Below are 20,288 nucleotides of genomic sequence, written 5' to 3'. Positions count from 1 at the left end.
CATGTGGACAAAGGAACTAGTCCACCGGCAGCCAGTAGTTTAGCACATGGACTCCAGGGTACACAGAGCATGCTGCAACTAAGATCCTCATACTGGTCCTAAGGACTTCAGAAGTTGAGCTCATCACCTTCATAAGCTCCCACCACATAGTCTAGAACTGCACAGAAGGAATAGTTTTCGAGCTAGTATAAACAGGAACATAATGCACACACTGAGTCAAGGCCATGGACTTCCTGCTGCAATTGGAGTTCTGCAGAAATCCAATGCCTTTGCATGTCAAAACCCAAAGTTGTGGTTCATATAACATGCCAGACTCACCATAGGTTATTTAAAGCATCAGTGGTGCATGTGAGAACCATCCAAAAATGCAACACCCAGTGGAGTTGTGACAAAGCACCTGAACCTGGCCAGTGGGTGTTAATGAGTTTTAAAACTTTTGTATAACCTGGCAACAAAACATTAAATAACCTGTCTTAAGCCTACATTGTTGCATTTGATTGTTTTCCATGTGCGGCTGATTTTCATGTTTTTACTTCAAAATAGCCAGAATATTTTACAAAGTGTTTTTCCCCCTAGTAGTCATGATTTGCAAATCTCATCCTGCTGCACTGACAAAAATGGTTTCTTGGGTGAATCTTTTAATTGATTCTGAAATACACTGATGCAAATAATATCACAAAGAAACATACCTTAAGACTGGTTTTACTTTTCAAGTAGATATCATTTTTCCTGAGTACAACTCTATATAGAAGACCTTTTGTATCATCACAGCAAATCTTGATCATTGTGGTGCAATGAAGTTAAAATTGTAAGCATGGTCCAGAACTATTGTAAAAGCAAAGGACAAATCAATTATAACTAAAGATTACCTGTTGCCGGACTGGAACCCAACTGTAGGAAGAAAAAGGTTTCCTATGGTGATTTGATGTCATGATTAAGATTCAAAATGTATTTCAAAAAATCAGTTCTCTGAATAACTATATACAATTGTTTTTAAATTAAAACTATCCCAAGATGATCACAGGTTTTCTGCAATGGGAGTTATCGCTAGAGAGGCATTGGCATCTTTGTTATCAGGTTCTCCATAACTGGGCGTCCAATAGTAATGCCTTTTCAGGCCATGGGAGACTTCAGCAAGATACGTGTGCCCATCCACTTCATATGGCTGAACATCTGTACCTGTTGGCTTCAGGCGACCACTACGAAGTAACTCTGCATATGCCTGAAATACAAAGGTTGACTTTGGGTCAAAAGAAAGATGTTGGCGTAGACATGACCAGATGTTGTTTTTCAAAAGGGCAAATGAAGCTGTGATAGGCTACAACACTGGGGGAGTGAATTGAGTCAGGAACTAGTTTTCCAATCCCAGTCCCAGCCCTCCCCCAGCCCCAAGCACCTTTTCCCAACAGAGCAAATTGCAGCTTAGGAGAGGGGATTCAAATAGGAAACAAATGGTGTGAGAAAGGATCAACCCTTTTCTTTCAGACCTCATCCTATGCAACATCACGCCATAGTTACACCTGCCCTTTGAAGCAGGGGTCCCCAAGCCCCAGGTCATGGACTGGTACCAGTCCATGGCCTGTTTGGAACCAGGCCACAGAGCAGGAGGTGGGCAGTGGGCAGGCAAGTGAAGCTTCATCTGTATTTGCAGACACTCCCCAGCGCTAGCATAGGAGCGTGAACCCTACTGTAAACTGCATGCGAGGGACACAGGTTGTGCTCTTAATGAAAATCTAATGCCTGGTGATCTGAGTTGGAGCTGAGGTGGTGATGGGGAGCAGCTGCAAATACAGATTATCATTAGCAGAGAGGCTTGACTGCATAGACACCATAATAAATCAATAATAATAGAAATGAAGTGCACAATAAATGTAATGCACTTGAATTATCCGGAAACCATCCGCTGCCCCCCGTCCATGGAAAAATTGTCTTCCTGAAAACCAGTCCCTGGTGCCAAAAAGGTTGGGGACCGCTGCTTTACAAACTAAACCAAACCACATCAATCCCATCATCTTTTTTACTTTGGCTTATACTCTCAGGTTTGTCTTCTCCAGTTTTGAAATGTTATACTCTTAAACCTTGTATCAGTTTTGACTGTATTATCCACGTAGGATCTCTCATAAGGGCTAGAAGTCTTTATTCATACAGTTATTAAAGGGAGAGAGAGAAGGGAAGAAACCCTCTCTCCCTAGCAAGCATCTCTGTGCCCATCCTTAATCTTGCCCTTCTCTTCACATAATGTGATACATCCACTATCTGATCACTTAGGATTTTTACGTTGTGTATACTTTGTAGGGAAAACTCCCTGTTCTGGGCCATATTGCTCATCAGATCCAGATAGCATGCCACCAAATGGTCAGGAATTATGTGAGCTATAGTTTAAACCTTCTGGAAGGCACCAGGGTGCTAGAGAGATAAGTGGGTTTGGAAACCTCATGGAACACATTAGTTATGTTCTGTGTTGTCTTCTTTCAAACAGAAGCAATCTTAGCAGTGAGTCCCAGCAGCTGCCACCGCAACAGGAATGACGGCAGAGCAAAACACAAGGGCAGCAAGCAGTGGCACCATGCAGCACTGGATGGGAAGAGAAACTCTCATCCTCACTTCAGAGCAGGCCAGATCAAGGTGTTGCCGCCACTGCTGCTCCACAAACCGTGGCATGTAGCAGGCTTGGCTTTGCCCACTGTGGCAGCAACACCAGCCCTTTCGACAACGTTTTTCTTCCTTTTTTCAAGCAGAACTGGTTTTCTACTCAATTACATAGGCCTGATCACAGGACGACGACGACTGTGAGGAGATACATGAAACTTACCGCACAGGTGGCTTCATCAAATTTGTTTCCCCAAATGTAGATATAGGAAAGAACAAGGTTTATTCTCATTGATTCCGAAAGGGCAACCAACCCTTGCCCAGTTATACTGTTATTTGTCACTGCTAACCTGGTAAACAAGTACAAGGCAGAAAGCAAGATCAGACATTGAGCAAAGGTGGACTGCATATAAATAGTTCATGCATGATTTAAAATGTATATGACTCAAATCCTTTCCTTAACAGCCCCTAACTGTATTATTAACATTTACATACTGCCTTATTTGCTAAAAAGCCATCAACTGAAAACAATTATACCACCAGAACATTAAAAACAATAAAAATCACATAAAAGGCTAAATTAAAAATGCATATTTACACCAACTAAGTGGGGGCCAATTGTATCTCTGGAGGGGAACTGCTCCATTGTTTGAGGACGACACGAGAGAAAGCCCTCTCCATCAGCAGCACAGCAGTGGATTACTTTCTGCACAGAAAGGTTCATTTTTCAAGCTAATTTACCCCAGGGACCTAGCCCAGCAAAGCCATCTTACAGGTAGTAAATGCTTTTCCGGACTACAAATAGGTTGATTAAATATGGATGCAGATTATTCATAAGCAAACACATCCCTTTAGATGACAGGCTTTCCATGTATGATGGATGCCATCCAGGAATTCTGAGCTGGACATCTTTGCACTCCTGGTCCCAAGCAGAAGCCAGGTCTATCTAGCAGTGCCATAAATTTTAAACATGCCTCTCTGCCTCCTAGAAAATGCCCAAAGCTGTCAGTTAAGAGAAATTAGGGGTGGAGATGACCTGGCTGTTCCAGCAAACTCTTATCTAAGGAATGCAGTATATAAAATAAGCAGTACACAGAGCCTGGTACTTGTTTATTAGACCTTGGCCAGATAACAGGGTTTCTCTTGGGAATATAGGCTTATCTAGCCTAATGCTTCTAATTTAAAGAAATGTACTGGGCCCTGAGAAAATTCACATTAACTGCTTATTACAAGGTGTTCTGGGCAATCGAGTGCCCATGACATGACTATTACATGATGCCAACGTAACATGCATGTCAGCTTTCTGTGTGATCCAGGGAAGACCTAATATTGAAAAAGGTGAAAACAGCAACAAAGTCCATTCCCAATCTCAGAAACATCTGGAAAAGGGAGTCAGATGGGTTTTTTGGTGATGAGGGACATGACTTCCTTCCTCTCTTTTGGGCTGGCTGGTAGGGAGAAAGAAAAGCCATGAACAGCTTTGGATGTGACTAAGCCCCCCCCCCCCCCGGCGCCCCCGTCTTGATGCAGCCTGGCTAGTAATTAGGATAGATGGAAAAGGTCCTCTTGAGGGCGCCATTGTCTACAAAAGTCCATGTGTTGTATGAGCATATTTCTTTTAACAACTTATGCCCACTTACCATAGTTAAAACACATCTCTAAGCAATTAATATCTCTTCATTTGTTACAAATCCAGATAGCTGGGTATCTATGGACAGCTGCAAGCCAAATACATGACTGCGGGAACATGTCCTTTCACATGGCCAGTCACATGCAGAGTCAAGCTAGTTTAACAACAACAGTCCACTGTTTCCCCAAACCCCCAAGCAACATGATGGAGCATCCAGGGCCTCATCCTTTTTTGCACCAATTGTGAGCAGACCGAGCTGGCCTGGTTGCACCAGTGACTCAAGCGCTCATTTTTAGGAGGCAGTTGATCCATAAGGTGCATCCCAGGAACCTCTGCAGGATCACGGAGGATGCCAAGGAGGGACTCTTGCACAACGGACAGGTGCCCAACATTGTCATTCTACTGTTTCAGTAAATTCCTTGGGCCAAGCATGTGTGTCACTGTGGAATTAGCAACAGGGACATTTTGACCTGAAGTATAGGATGATTTATTATTTATTCATTAGATTTCTATCTTGCCTTTTTTTCTTACAAAGAACTCAAAGCAGCTTGCATAATTCTTCTCCTGCTTTCAATCTTATCCCCACATCAACAACCCTGTGAGGTAGGGAGGGCTGAGAGTCTGTGACAGGCCCAGAATCCATTGGCTCCAAGATCACCCAAGTCCCAGTCCTGCACTTTTAACCACCAGGCCACACTGCCTCTCATGGATTCCTACCATATCCAGTTTGCTCTGCCAAACCATATGTCTGCCTTTACAGTAACAAATCCTGAGAGTTAAGGAGTTCTGTATACTAACGCTTGAAGGGTCCGGTTATGCTTAGTAAGCGCCTCACTCAGATAGAAAGCCCCATCATCTTCTATTCTGTTAAAATTAAGATCCAGGATTTCCAGGGTGTTGTTTCGTTTTAACATCTGTCCCAAAAATTGGACGCCATCCCGAGAAATTTTGTTACTGAAAAGAGAAAAGCATATACTTTTCTATTCTGACACTGTCACCTTCCAAAGGATCAGATGGATTAAGAAAATACATTTGAACAGAGCTACAGACTCCAGGTGATAAAAACTTACACCGAGATTAATTTGTCACTTTTTTACAGTGTCTCATAATTCTGATATTTTTCCAATAGTGAGCAAGTATCACCAAGAAATGTGTTTTGGCATTTAATAAATTGTATATGTCACTGATTAATTCTACTGATATCTAAGCAGCCCTTTTGGCTAACATGCAAGAATTATGCTGATACATAGAATGACAGAGGCAACATCCTTTACTTATATGGTTAAGATGTAAGCCAGTTAGTTGTCAGTTCAGTCTTACCACCTTGAACAAATGTAGGTGGTCTTAAACAAGCTGTTGTTCTCTCAGCTTCAACCTACCAACACTGTTCTGCTTTGCAGGTCTGTAGTAAGAATTACCGAGGTAATGGATTAGATCCAGAGTAAGGCTGGGTTCAAACAACACAACAATGCTGGGGGCGGGGGGTTACCATTGTTGGTCTGAGGTGTTGTTTGAACCCAATCATGGTATTTCAGATTAAGAAACAATAGCTTGTTCTATGGTTTCTTCATACCAATATGGGTTGTTGTGTTGTCTGAACGCAGGATCAAGGCTTCCTGGTATACAACTACCGCAGAATCCACTGAAAAGAGTCACTTCAACCATCCAGCCTGTATGTGCAAACCAGTGAGCAAGAAGCAGGTGACACAAGCGAGGAGCAATGTACCGTAGGGCTGAATTTCAGGCCCAGTGTCTGATGGGTATGTGCCAACCGAAGGAGGAGAGACTGGGGAGGATGGCAACCATGATAATGCAGAAATCACTTGAATGCCTGTCAGGTAGATCATGGTAAAAACCATTAACCCTGGTAACCATGCAGGATTGCTTGTCATATTATGTGAATGCAGCCTAAGTTAGATCCATGTAGAACCCACTGAAGTCAATAGGGAAAATTAGGCATGACTATCTGATGAACCTGTCTTGGTTTTATCATATTCTATTATGAAACGTTATGCTGGTTTTAATTTCTGTCAGCCATTCTGAGTGCATATAAAAACTAAACAGGGAAGGCACAAATCAGTTTTCTCCAACCTTGTGGTCTCCAAATGGCTTGGACCTCTATGAGTACCAGCCAGCATGACCAGAAATCCTGGAAATTTGTTCTGAAAATACCAAAAAGGCATCTCAGGTTGTGGTAGGCTGATATAGATACACTTAAGTTTAGTGGGAACAAACTGGGATTTAAGTTTAACAGGAACAAGGTTCAACTAAGAGCACAATTTATGTCTATTGAAATAAATGTTGTGGGCTTGGGTGGACTCCACGGTATGGTGGAGGACAGAAGAGCCTGGAGGAATGTTGTCCATGGGGTTGTGAAGGTTTGGACACAACTTAGCAATTAAACAAAAAAAAAATGTCAGTTGAAAAGTAAGGCACACTAATATTGAAGGGGCTTAGTCAAGACTTAGAGAACAATCTTGTTCCAGATGTTTGGGTCCAACCCAATGTATTCAAAGTTCTCTGAATATACAGTAGGTTAAGTATTATTTAATGTTGGGTGTACACAGATTTTGAGGTACACTTGTTCAAAACTCATTCTCAATTTACACACACACACACATAGATAGTCAGAAGTAAGTCTTATTTGCATTTTTATGCATACAACATACCTCATGACAATCTTATTTTATGAAGTATCTGCTGGTCCTTCTGTAGCCAAAACAGCACCAAAGGGGGTTATCTCCCCATGACTTGTGGCATGGGGAGAACAACTGGGGAGGACACAATATCTGTAGACACAGGCAGGGTGCAGGGGACAGAAAAAATGTTGGGGAGGAGTGGCTGGAATGAAATGGTGTGTCTGGAATCCTGAAAAGAAATACATCACACTGCAACATTTTGCTGCAGACCTGTAGTCTATTAAAAAGGGAAAAGGCAGTCTATGTAATTTCAGCCTCTCTTACCAACTCAGGTCAAGATATCGAAGGGTAGCGTTTTCATATAATGCATCACATAGACGTTCAACACCAAAATTCTTCATTCCATGTTTACACAAATGCAGTTCTACAAGGACGCTGTTAATTTTCAGCATGAGAGCTATGTGGACGGTAGTCTCTTCCTAAAGATTAATATTATTCAGTTAGAACTTAAACCAAACATGTTCTAGAGCCAATGGGGATCCTCGTAATTCATCTCATCACAGGAAGTTTCCGGGCCCAATTCAAGGTGTTGGTGATGACCTATAAAGCCCTAAACGGCTTGGGTCCTGGTTACCTGAAGGAGCGCTTACATCCATATATGCCCGGCCGCCCCTTGAGATCTGCGGGAGAGGCCCTCCTCCAGGAACCCTCCGTGAAAGAAATTAGGAGGGTAGGTACTCGGAGGAAGGCTTTCTCTGCGGTGGCGCCCAATCTATGGAATGCGCTCCCTAGAGAGGTCCACCTGGTGCCTGGCACCGTCGTTATTTGTTTTTCGGCGCCAGGCGAAGACCTTTTTATTTAAACGTCATTTTAATTGTTAACAATATTTGCTTATTTATCTGGCCAGGGCGACTTCTTTTATATTGTTATATATTTTATATTGTTATTTTTGTATTTTATTGTATTTTATTTTATGCTGTGAGCTGCCCCGAGGCTTCGGCAAGGGGCGGCATAGAAATGTTTAAATAAATAAATAAATAAATAAATAAATAAATAAATAAATAAATAAAGTTTCCTACTTGGTCAATAGGAGACTAAGGAGCACTGCAGGGCAGCTCTGGATGCAAAACCGTAAAAGCTGAATAGATTTCATCCAGTACAGCATGCAGACAATCACTGCATTGCATTTGCTTTAAATGCCATGTCTCTTCCTCATTCAGATCCAAGATCCATGTCATTAAAATGTGCAAATCTTCACTGAGATAATCACTTATTATTATTATTAATCATATTAACATCCTATCTTTTTTCTTTTCAAGGAACTCAAGGCAGTTTACATAGCTCCTTCTCTCAGTCTTATTCTCACAATACCCCTGTGAGGTAGTTGGGCCGAGTCTGTGACTGACCTGAAGTGACCCAGTTAGTTTCATGGCTGAGTGGGACTAGATCCCAGATCTCCTGAGTTCAGCACTCTTAACCAGTACACCAAGCACGCACTGCAGTTGGGTTCCCACTGAGATGAGTAAGAACATCTAGCTATATCCATATCCTGCTATATCTAGTGGAGGAAAAACACAAGATTTGCTTCATCTACAGCAACTTGATGTGCTGGAACACAACTTTAGCATTCCAATGTCCATTACAATCCAGTGCATCTAGCATCGCAATTCAATATGTCTAGAGTTCAGTGCGTTGAGGCCTTCGATTTTGCTTTCAGAAGACCTGCTTTCCTCCACTTACCTTAGAGGACATATACAAAGCATACGGAGGCTAAGGAAAGCTGCTACAGAGACAGTAATAACCCATTCACTTTCTTCTGCTGTTCCTATTCCCCTCCCTGGCACCCTGTTCCTTTCTCTTGCAACAGTTCTGGTATCTATCCATGACGCTTACCTCTTCACTGTACAGTATTGGCCGGTTTAGATTTATGGCTCTGATCGATTCATTGTGATTCAAAACTGTTGCTAATGCTATCAGACTTTGTGTACCCTGGAGATAAAGACAAAGGACACACAATCCAGGGAAAGCCAGTCATACAGTTTCTACCAATATACAAGCTGATCTTTTGTTCCCTCCAAAACTACAGTTCTAAACATATTTTTTAGCAGTTAAACATATTTGAAACAGCTTTGCATTTTGTCTAGACATTTTGGAGCAGGGTAATTTGACTTTACTCACCAGGTCACAGTCTCCAAAATCTAACTTCTGTAACGTATTGTTAACTTGCATCATTGCTGCAAAATACATCCCTCCCTTGTTGTCGATCTTGTTGCCGGTCATTCGTAGATGAAGCAGAGTTTCATTCCGCTAGGCATGAAACGTCAGTTATTTCATGACACTCTTATCTGCAAAGAACCCTAATTTGCTACGGAGTTAAAAACTTGCAGAAATAGGTTCTCCAGCAATTGCCATGAAAAACCTCTTACAGCTGTAATCCAGTAACATGCTGAGGGATCATATTAAACGGGTGAGGGAGGAAAGCCCAAGGCTGGGCTATCTCACAGCTGTTAAATAAACAAACATCAGGAAGGAGCCCAAGATTACCAGTTTTCCCCAACCTGATGCCTTCCAGATGTATTGGACTACAACTCCTATCATCCTCAGCCAGGGGCACCTCATCAAACCCCTTTTCCTGGTGCACCATTGCTTTCAGCAGTGCTTCAAAATGAATATGCTTCTCACTGTAGTTTTAATCATCTAACTGTGCAATTTACTTCCACAACTATTTTTATTGATGATTCTCACTAAACACAATCCAACACAGACTGTGGCATCTTTAAATTCAGTGAAATTGGGATCAGAGGTAGTTGCCTCGTACAAAGTCAGAGCACTAGTCCATCCAGCCCAGTAATGGCAACACTGACTGGCAGCATCCCTCCAGGTTTTCAGGCAGAAGTTTCCCAACCTTACCTGGGGAAATGAGGACTAAACCTGAGGTTTTCTACACACAAAACAGATGCTCTACCACCAAGCTACAGCAGCTAAGTCTAGAGCAGCTTTTTCAAATCATTCGGTGAACTTCAGCTTTTCCCACTGCTATAGTTTTCGGCCCTGGGTGCTCTCTCCCTATGCTCGTTCTTCCTCACCATTTCTTTCCTTCTTCTCATTCCTCTGAACATCAATATCCAAAGTAGGAGGGGGAAGGGGGAGGGCCCTGAATCAAATCTGTAAGCCACAGCCTATGACTATCACAAATTTTAGTTAGATTGTCCCACTCCACAACCACAACCTTCCAAAAGAGTGGCTACCATGACTACCAAAACAGGTGAGGGGAGAGAGTCTTCTGGGTGTGTGTGCTAACGTGAGCACTTTTCCTTGCTTCTCTTTGCCTGCTACCTTCAAGGCACTACCCTTCCTTTCTGTGCTTTTTCTAACCCTCCTAACCCTTCTGCCTTTCTCTAGGATCAGGTTAGTTCAGCCAATGGCAACCAGAGACCCTACCACCTGATGTACCTCTCTGCAACGTCAGGGAGCTCAAGCAATACTACTACTAATTGTTACTATTATTACATTCTATTCCAGCTTTTTTCCTCTTGTGAGGAACCTGAAATAGCTCACACAATTCTCAATTACTTCTAAATACCGCAACAACATTGAACGCAAGTGTCCCTTCAGGGTGGCTTCCCCTGCACCTCCCAAAAGTTCACCAATAACCCACATCAGTTTTGAAATTCCTAAGTATTTTGCTGCAAACAAAATACTTTTTACTCCAAGACTTCCCCTCCAAGACTGATGGATACTTACATGCAGGGCTTTAGCTATGAATTCTGCTCCAGTAATACCAATGTCATTAAACATCAGGTTCAGGTAAAGCAGGGTATGATTATCCTAGAAGACAAGGAAGGAAATCCAGGTACTTGTAAATGGGCGGGTTCCATGGGGCCCCTTACTCCCCTCCCAGCCCTGCCATCTGGAACCTGCCCATTCATTCCTCTCCCACATGGCATGGTCCTGAGTAGAACTGCACTCAGTATCTCTCACTAAAGGCCCATGAGCTTTTGAACTAAGCAAAAACTCCATTCTATCACCAATCTACAAATGCAGCCCCGGGGTGCAGGCACACTGCTGTGCTCTTCTTCCCCAAACAGACAGCCACTTTCTGACAGCACTACTCCTCTGCTGCCAGAGAGAACAAAGGCAAGTACAGGATCCCCTGGTGCTTATGTTTGCATAAATGTGTGGATCCAATCCAGCAGCTATCACTAGGGATAATCATTTGGAGAATTCCTTGCTTAGTACCATTTGGTGCTGGCCCCAAGATGCGATGGGAGGAGTCATTCCCACGAGCATCCCACTTCCCAGAAAAGTTATGTACCACACAGCTATCGATCAACTGAGTGACACTGAGAAATGTCTTGACAGCAGCTTGGGATCCTTCTACAAATTATTCCTCCCATGATTTTCTTCCACAGAGGCAGACTGTCTTTCCACACACAGTGATGGGGAAAGTATAGTAGTATCTATGAAACCTGACGCTTCCCTTATGGGATACATTTTTTTCCATCCTCTGCTTTTTGTGCCACCTAACTTGATGAAGATTTCTGAAGAACTCATAGGAGGTGTATTTTATGGACTTTCTGCTTCCTAACTGAGGACTTGGGATCTTTCTTTACATGGACCAGCATGACATTGTTTTGTGAGCTTTGTTTCTGTGACAATTCATGTCACCCTAACTATCATTTCTAAGGAATTCCCAGGTAAGAATGATCATTGGTCTTCATTGGAAGTACCTGAAGGAAAGCGGCAATGTGTACTGCAGCAGCATCAGTTAACAGGTTGTATCTCAGGTCCAGCCCTGAAAGAGCCAATGTATATAGAAATGAGAACACTGAGTAAACCATTCATTGTTGTTACAGCCTGTTAATTTTAGCCATTCTGTGCACCATTCTGCTCTTCCAATTGTGTTTTCACCCATGAGGCTTAAAATGTTTCTTTCATCATTCTGGTACCCAACGCAAATGCAATACTGACACTGGGCAGAAAGTTTATTAATGTTACTAATGCCTCTCTTTCACATTTACAGATGCTTGCAATTTTTGCTTGCAGGGAATTAAAGCAGCTTCCGCTGGGTTTGTAACATGACAGCAAAACTGACTTTGGCCAGAACGGTCATTAAGGTTACAGACAGTTCTCCTGTGTTTAATCTTCAGTGTGAACTTTTTTCAGTTGTTGACACAATCGGTGCTGAAGTCAACAGTATCTTAAGCCTCATTTGCAAAAATTTCACAAGGCCTGTTGAGCTCCAACCTCAGGAGTGTCTGCACAACCCCAACCTGGTGTCCTACAGATGCTTTTGGATTTCAATTTTCATCTGCCCTAGCCAGGATGGCAAATGCGAGTTGGGAAGAAGAGTTTATATAGATAGAGTGACTGCCCCAGGGCTGTCCCGAAATCAAAGGAAGACAGATAGCTTCCAAATACCCAAGCCTCTGGACTCACTGCTCTGTTTTTTCTGTGCAATTAAAAACTGATGGTACCAGCTAGCTTTTCCGATTTGCCTTTTTGCACCCACAATGCACTGCATATCCACATTACAAACTGCTCTAAAATTCCCCACGGAGTCTCCTCTGTGATTAAAGTAAGGTCTTGCCTTCTGCTTATTCAGTATTGAATATATGGGGACCAAAAAGGGGGATGTCATGTGTTGTCATTAGAATTTTCATAACACACTGGTGACAGTCTCCCAAGTTAGGGGCATCATCTGCACTGCTTCCCAGGATCCACCACTCAACCTTTTGTGCTTGTAAAAGAGGGGGAAGCTTTTCCATGCCAAGCCTCCCATTCTTTTGCCTCTACTCTCACAGGTGCTGGTAAAAAAAGAAAAGTGGCAATGCAGAAATATGAATGAATGGGTGAAATGGAGTGGATAGAACTTATGCTAAGCATGGACATTCATGTCAAAGATTTAAATATTAAGGATACGTACCTGTAAGAAACACATTGTTTGTAAAGACAAGAGCAAGCACTTGAAAATCAGTATCTGTCACCTTCTGCACAGGTACCAAGCGGTTATTTCCAGCTATTTTTATTGTGATTTTTTTGGATAACCTGTTATAAGGTAAATAGAAGATGTCGGTATTTAATTCTTTTAACAGGACTTCAAAAATTATTTATGTTCCTCTCCATGGAGATTTCTAGCCAAAGGTGAATGATGTGTACAATCTGACCAGAAATCAGTCTTTGAGTAAATAGAATTTAAAAGCAAATGTTATATCAAATTACCACTTCATTTGTTTCAAGAAAAATAATACCCTGATGGTATCTACCTTCCTCATGTTTCTTAAAACGAGTAGTGTGCAATGCAGTAGAAGCTATAATGATACCATTAAAGTACGTTTCAGGAATTCAATGGACTTCACATATGCTTACACATTTTACAACAGTCATGTGAGGTAGGCCAGTACAATTATGCCCATAATATAGATTGAAGATTGGAATGAATTTGAATCAGCAACTTCTCAGCACACACTCTCAGACAATACACTACATTAATTCTCCAACCTGTGCCATTCAATTCCAGACAAGGTCCAAAACCAGCCTTTCATATTTCTGGCTGAACAACACAGTGCAAAACTATGAAAGCATGAAAGACAGACAAGCAGATTTTCTAGCCCATTTATCTATACTCTCATTTATCTGTAGCTATATGGGCAGGTCTCTAACCATAAAGATACTCTCCGGGAGCAATACTTGATGACATCTCAGAAGGTCTGGAGCATCTGAGAAGTGAAATGGTTGGCTGGGATTTGTAGTAGGTAGCTTCAGTAACCCGCAAATTTTCCTTTCCTTTCCCTTAGCTAGCAGATACATGTAGGCAATTCTGCATCATTTGTATTCTTTATACAGAACCCAGAATCCCTCACTGCAGAATGTAGATTACCTTAGCACAGAACATTTAATCAAGCCCTACATCAGTTCAATTTTTGGATGACATTTTAATCAAGCTCTGTTCAACAGTGAAATAACGTATTGGCTTCTCCCCGTTGTTATTGCCTTACATTTCTTCATCCTGTGAGGCTTCTTGGAGAACATGGCTTATGAATGGGTTCTCCGGATGCTTCAGTTCTTCACAGATTTGAGAATACTGTTTGTCAAGGCTCAGAGATTTGAACATAGGTAGCTGTGGGAAGCAAGGTGGGGGAGAGTGAAAGAAAAGGACCATTGGCTATGCATCAAACATTAAGAAAATAACACACTCACAAATGGTCACTTCTTTATTTTTATGAAGATCCTTGACAGAATCATAAAATAGTAGCATTGGAAAGGGCCTATACGGCCACGGAGTCCATTTCCCTGCTTAGTGCGGGACTCCAAGTAAATCATCCCTACCAGATGGCTGGCCAACGGCCTTTTGAATGCCTCCAGTGTGGGAGAGCCCACAACCTCCCTGGGTCATGGCTCCATTGCTGTGCTGCTCTAACAGTCAGGAAGTTTTTCCTGATGTCTAGGTAGAATCTGTCTTCCTGTAACTTCAGTCCAAGCAGGGACTGCTCTGCTTCTCCCAAAAGACATCATTTCAAGGCCAAAAGAAAATCCAACTGACTAGCATCCCGTTTTACTGCTGTCTGGCCCTCAAGGAGAAAGAAGCACCCTGAAGGTGAAGCTAACCCCATTTGGTAGATAAGAGAGGAGAGAGACTTAACTGGGAAACATCTTAGCATTAGGCCACAGTATCTGGTTTGTTTGTTTTGTAACATCTGGGGTCTTTGGTTAATGGCTTCTACAGTATTCCTCTTTTGTATCACAAAGCCAGTGTAGCTGGCCAGCAGTCAAGACTGTAGATTGATGACTCTGATCTTGATCTGCTTGGAAGGTGTTGGGAGAGACTGACCAGCAAGAAGCTGGTCATACCATTATCGTGGAATCCTTTTTCACAGGTTGCTGAACGGCTGGAAGAGGCACCTTTTTTATTTAAAATATTTATACCACGCCTCTGCTCACAAGAAGTCGCAAGCAACTAGCACTATGCAAGGCGAGGGCACGATACACAGGGCCAAATTCCTTCCTCCAGATGAGAGCTGCAACTGGCTTCTATCAAGGAGGACTTCGAGAAAGTCACACGGAGCAGCTTTTCCACGAAGCATGTTTAAGCCAAAGATTCGCGTGGCGGAAAAATCATGCCGGCTGTTGGACCTTCGCTGGGGAGGGGAAATCACGCCAGCTGGGCCTTCAAATACACGCGCAGGGACTTGTTTCTTTCTGCATAAACACTCACGGGGCTGCACTGACCCTGGAGGAGGAAAGACCTGTTTATTTGACCATTTTCGCCATGTTGCCTTTCGGGAGCTGAAATAAGCGAGCGGCTCCCCTCCTCTCCCCTTCCCCCCCCACTTCAGGGCAATCGGGATAGAAAAGACCCCTTTCCTTTACTGCGCCCCGTACCTGCGGCCGCCGCAATGCTTTCTCTGCAGAGGACACGCGCCGCGCAACAAACTCCACCCGCGCCGCCGTTGCTGGGGCGACCGTGCGCGCGCTCCTTCCCGCCCGCAGGCCGAGCGTTCCGGCGCGCGCCTGCGCCCCCAAGCTTTCAGCCCGGGTGCAGAAAGAGGTACGCTACCCCGGCCTCCGCCATAGCCCTACTTCATCTACCAAGGCGGCCGGCAAACGTCGCCTAAGATTGGGGAGGGTCCCAGAGCGGCGGTTTCAGCGCAGCTTGCAAGAATCAAGCGAGTCCTCCGAGCGCTCGCACGTGCATTCCGCGCAACGCGCGAGCAATTCACGCGCCGAGACACCTTCCTTTGATAACGCGGCGTGGGATGGCGGGGCGCTTGTTGAAACTCTGGCGATGTCTAGCCGCAAGGCTTACGGCGCTATCCTGTGCATATTTAGGAGCGCCGGTGCGGCGCGGTTGCTGAGTACTGGATCGAGACTGGGGAGGTCTGGGTCGTCCCCACGCAGCCGCGCAGCTCCCTGGGTGACTTTGTGCCAGTCGCCGACTCTCAGCCTCACCTACCGCTCAGCTTTGTTGTGAGGATAAAATGGGGAGGAGGAGACTCTTGTAAGCCACTCGGCTCCTTGCAAGAAGAGGGAAGGTGGGATATAAAAGTAATATTTAGGCAGAAAAATGTCCTCCAAGTTCGAGAAACTGCTCCTCAATAACAGGTATTTTTAGTGCCAAAGCTCAGTCTCCATAACACTATTAAAAAGCAACAGTAGAAAATGGTAGCTCTGGACATCTGCAGAGTGACTTTCCTTAGTTAATAACTCACACCATGTTCGATCAAAGGCTTAGTAGGAGCAGCATACCAGGCAGAAAGGCACTATAGCAACTCCTTGCCAGTTCTGTCAGCAGCCTAGCAAATTAGGGCACATTTGGCCACTGATGGGAGAAGAGACTCAGAGACATGTTTTGCTAGGTGCTTTTGTACAGTTTCTAAGCTGATCTACCGAGGAACGAGATGCATAAACAGACTATCTGAACAATAAGAACACAACAGTTTCAGTAGTAGGGGGTGTTCTGTTAAGGATTCATAACTGTTCCTAAATAATGTATCACTCTCTATAGGTTTAAGACTAAAATTTGCTCCTGTTTTATATATTGCAAAATGTATGAAAGACTGTATGTAGGTAGGTATGTATTTGGTGCTGAGTCCTCAGGGGAAATACAAAGATCCATTAAATTAGGGCATCTCGAGACATTTTGCTGCCTAAGACAAAGGACAAGATTTCCCCTACCACACACACTCCACCATTCCATGTACAGAAACAACTGGCAATTGAACCTTGCTTCAGTGTTGGTGACAGGACAGCATCTTCCACTAGCATCAGCAAGGAACGCCCAAATCAATCTGCATTTATATCTTTCAACTTGCTTCCAGTACTTTCATCAAGACACTGAACTCTGCCTGGTGAGTCCACCGAACCCACATTCTCATGACGTCCATTCGATGTAGGGGAACAACTCTCAGTTTATTTATTACTACCACTCTATATGACTCTGGTGCACCCACAACTGGAGTATTGTGCTCAGTTTTGGCCCCTCATTACAGAGAGGATATAGCTAGGTTAGAGTCAGAGCAGCTTAGGGCCACAAGGTTGGTGGCTGGTTTGCAGGGGATGGGGACTGAGGCGAGACTGAGGGAACTGGGTCTCTTCAGCCTGGAGGAGACTCAGAGGGGATATGTTGGCGACATACAGGTATGTGAGGGGATGTCACACGGAGGTGGGTAGAGACCTGTTCTCCCCTGCAGAGGAAGGCAGGACGTGCTCCAATGGAGCAAAGCTCAGGGAACCAAGGTTCCATTTGGATGCCAGGAAGCACTTCCTGACAGTTAGGACCCCGAGGGTGTGGAATGCGCTTCCACGAGAGGTCATTGAGGCCCCATCGGTGAGGGTGTTCAAAGATAGGCTGGACATGCACATGGTGGGCATGTCGTGAGTGGAGCCGGCTGGTGCCGGAGGTCAGACTAGATGGCCTGGGAGGTCCCTTCTGACTTGCTCTGTTTCTATGTTTCTATTTATGAAAAGGACTTCACTGACGTATGACAATTATGTCTGAGCCTCCAAGGTGTTTGGAGTGGTGAAGATGAAACTCAAATACGTTGGCCACCTAATGAGAAGGAAGGACTCACTGGAGAAGAGCCTAATGCTGGGAACAATTGAGGGCAAAAGAAGAAGGGGATGGCAGAGAATGAGGTGGCTAAATGGAGACACTGAAGCAGTCGGCGTGAGCTTAGGTGGACTCTGGGAGAGAGTGGAGGACAGGAAAACCTGGAGGAATGTCCATGGGGTCACGATGGACGCGACTTTGCAACTAACAACAACAACATATTAGATAGAACCATTTTGTCGTCATACCTATTCTGTGAACCAGAGAAGGAAAAGAGACTTTCAACAGTGCCATTCATTAGTTTCACAGGCTGGGGCCCTTCAGATATTTTGAACTGCAGCTTTGCACTTCCTGACCATTGGCCACCCTGCCTGGGGCAGATGAGAGCTGAAGTCCAAAACTTTTGGAGGGTGCCAGGTTAGGAAAAGCTGATCTGGAGAATGGCTGGATTCAGACTACAGGATAACCCACCCTCAAGGGTTGAATGTTGGTTGCTGATGAATAGTGTTGCCCAAGCTAAGATAACACAGCCCACTACACAAACCACAGTTTACAATCTAGCAATTTACCATGGGCTCTCGGCATAGTTTGTTAATGGTTAACAAGCCGAAGTTGGTGAGTGAAGCTTGATTCAGACAGTATGATAACCCACATTTCAACAACAACCCACACTCATAGGTTCATACAACACAATAAGCCATGGTGGCTGCAGCATGATTTGTTAACCTCTCCAGCTGGATTAAAAGAACACAGTAAGCTACCCCTGGCTTATAAACCACTGTGGCTTATCAGGTTGTGTGAACTTAGTCTCAACCCATATTCAGACCTTGACTGTGGGTTATGGTATTGTCTGAACCCAGTCCACATTGCCCTCGCTCAATCTACAGCACACTGTTGGCTCAGATAAAGTATGAGGTCTGAGTATCAGAAGGAAAGCACATACGTTCTCCCAGTATCTCTGCTGGTTCATTCCTTGTTTCCTCCTGTCCCATTCCTTCCCCACCTCTCTCTGCTGATACCTGGGAAGATGAGGCCAAATCCAAGAGGAGGCTCTCCATGGTGGTATTATTACGATAGCTGAGGTAGGCATGAGCTCACTGGCCTTTTCCTGGCCATTTTCCCCACCTCTCTCTCCACTCCCTTCTTCTCTCATTGAAACCAGCCTGCTGAAGATCATACAGCATCAGGTCAGTTCTATGACATCAGAGACACAAGAACAAATCATCTTCAGCCCCACCTGAACTGGGTGAGTGCCTCGGAATTTGACAGTTGTGTCAGAAGCTCCCAGTGGTTTAAAAAATAACAAGTCTGGATGCCACCTACTTTCCCTGACAACCAGAAGAGCAGACGGATGTCTTCCATCTCCTCTCTTACGTCACCACCCACCACGCAACTTCTATTACAAAATATTGATCCATCTGCTTTGTTAAAGACTTGACTATCATATGGTCTCAGACAAGCTTAGCTCCCTGCCCCTGCTAAATTAAAAATGAAAGAGAAAAGAAAGCTGTAGCTGCTTTTTTAAAGTAATGTATGTTTGGGCCCCCACACATCACTTAAAAGGGAGAATTCACAGCAAAGTACTGTAACATTCATTTGTAAAACAGACATTTACTCCAACAAAAAAATATTGTGATCCATGCATTTTAAGATGAAGTGCTGATTATTATTTCAGAATATTTTGCAGTACTCTATAAGCATCCACAATTCCAAACCCCCCCCCACCTTTTCCCACAAAATCCCAGTTGCATAAAATCTCTGATAGACATATAAACTTGGACATGAAGTTATTCACATAACTTCTGAGCCAAACAGAAGACATTTCTTCTTTGGAGCCCTGTAAATTTAGCAACAGAAATTACTCTGTACAGAAAATAGGAGCATGAAGGAACTCAGGAACTTGGGGTTCTTAAGAAACCAAGTGTAGACAGAAACATATCCTACAACTCCCAGGATTCCTCAGCCAGCTTGGATACACGAGGAATGCATGACAGGGCAAAAAATACCAATTGCACACGGATGCAATCTGGGCAAGAAAAGGATCTTGGGGTAGCAGGGGACAGCTTGATGAAAATGTTGGCCCAGTGGCAGTTGCTGTAAAGAAGGCAGCTCATAATTGCGAATGGAAAGAAAATAGTACTTCCAAAACCTTATTTCCCATGTACAGGTCTTTGATGCGGCTGCACTTGGAATATTGTGTTCTGTTCTGGTTGCCTTACCTGACAAAGGACATGACTGAGAGTTGCAAAGCAGTGCAGAGGAGGGAAATGAAAATGGTCAGGGGGCTGAAGCAGTTCCCCTGTGAGGAGCAGCAGCAAAAACTGGGACTGTTCAGCTTAGAAAAAATGAGTAGGAAGAGACATGGTACAGGTTTGAAATAATGCATGGTGTGGAAAGCGAAAAAGGGAGAGATTTTTCTTTCTCGACTCTCTTCAAGGTCATCCCATGAAGCTGATTGGTGGGAGCTTTCAGACGAATAAAAGGAAGGACTTCTTCACATGGTGAATAGTTAAAACCATGAAGTTCACTGTTGCAGGAAGTGGTGATGGCCACAAATCTGGATGGCTTTAGAAGGAGGGGGAGGCTACCAGTGGCTACTAGCCTTGCTGATGATATGCTACCTCCTTTAGGAGAGGTGACCTGCCTGCACACACCAATGGCTGAGGAGCTTGGGCAGGAGGAGGCCTTGCACCCATCCTGCTTGAGGGATCCTGTGGGCACCTGGTTCTCCACTATGTGTGTGGAGTGCTGGACTAGATGGACCTCAGGTCTGATCCAGCATGGCTTTTCTTACGCTCTGTTGCTGGAATTTATAGAATTTTTTTGCAATCAAAATTGATGCAGAATTAAACTCCAAATTAAGTTCAGAGGGGAATCAAAG

General features: G+C 43.9%; 1 protein-coding gene across 1 annotated transcript; it reads right to left on the bottom strand.

Annotated features, from left to right (window-relative positions):
• Window positions 1–1,018: 1,018 nt before the first annotated feature.
• LRRC34 (leucine rich repeat containing 34) lies at window positions 1,019–18,465 on the bottom strand. Its single transcript, XM_044434591.1, has 11 exons — window positions 18,427–18,465; window positions 13,857–13,978; window positions 12,785–12,906; window positions 11,589–11,653; window positions 10,603–10,686; window positions 9,037–9,165; window positions 8,752–8,847; window positions 7,183–7,337; window positions 5,018–5,173; window positions 2,813–2,939; window positions 1,019–1,222 (listed from the first exon to the last, which is right to left on the bottom strand). The coding sequence occupies exons 1-11, from the start codon at window positions 18,463–18,465 to the stop codon at window positions 1,019–1,021; spliced, it is 1,299 nt and encodes a 432-aa protein (XP_044290526.1).
• Between the last annotated feature and the right edge of the window lie 1,823 nt (window positions 18,466–20,288).

This window comes from Varanus komodoensis, unplaced genomic scaffold (assembly GCF_004798865.1).
Source record: "Varanus komodoensis strain SLA01 unplaced genomic scaffold, ASM479886v1 scaffold28, whole genome shotgun sequence".
NCBI lineage: Eukaryota > Metazoa > Chordata > Lepidosauria > Squamata > Varanidae > Varanus > Varanus komodoensis.
This window is presented reverse-complemented; position numbering and strand designations above follow the sequence as displayed.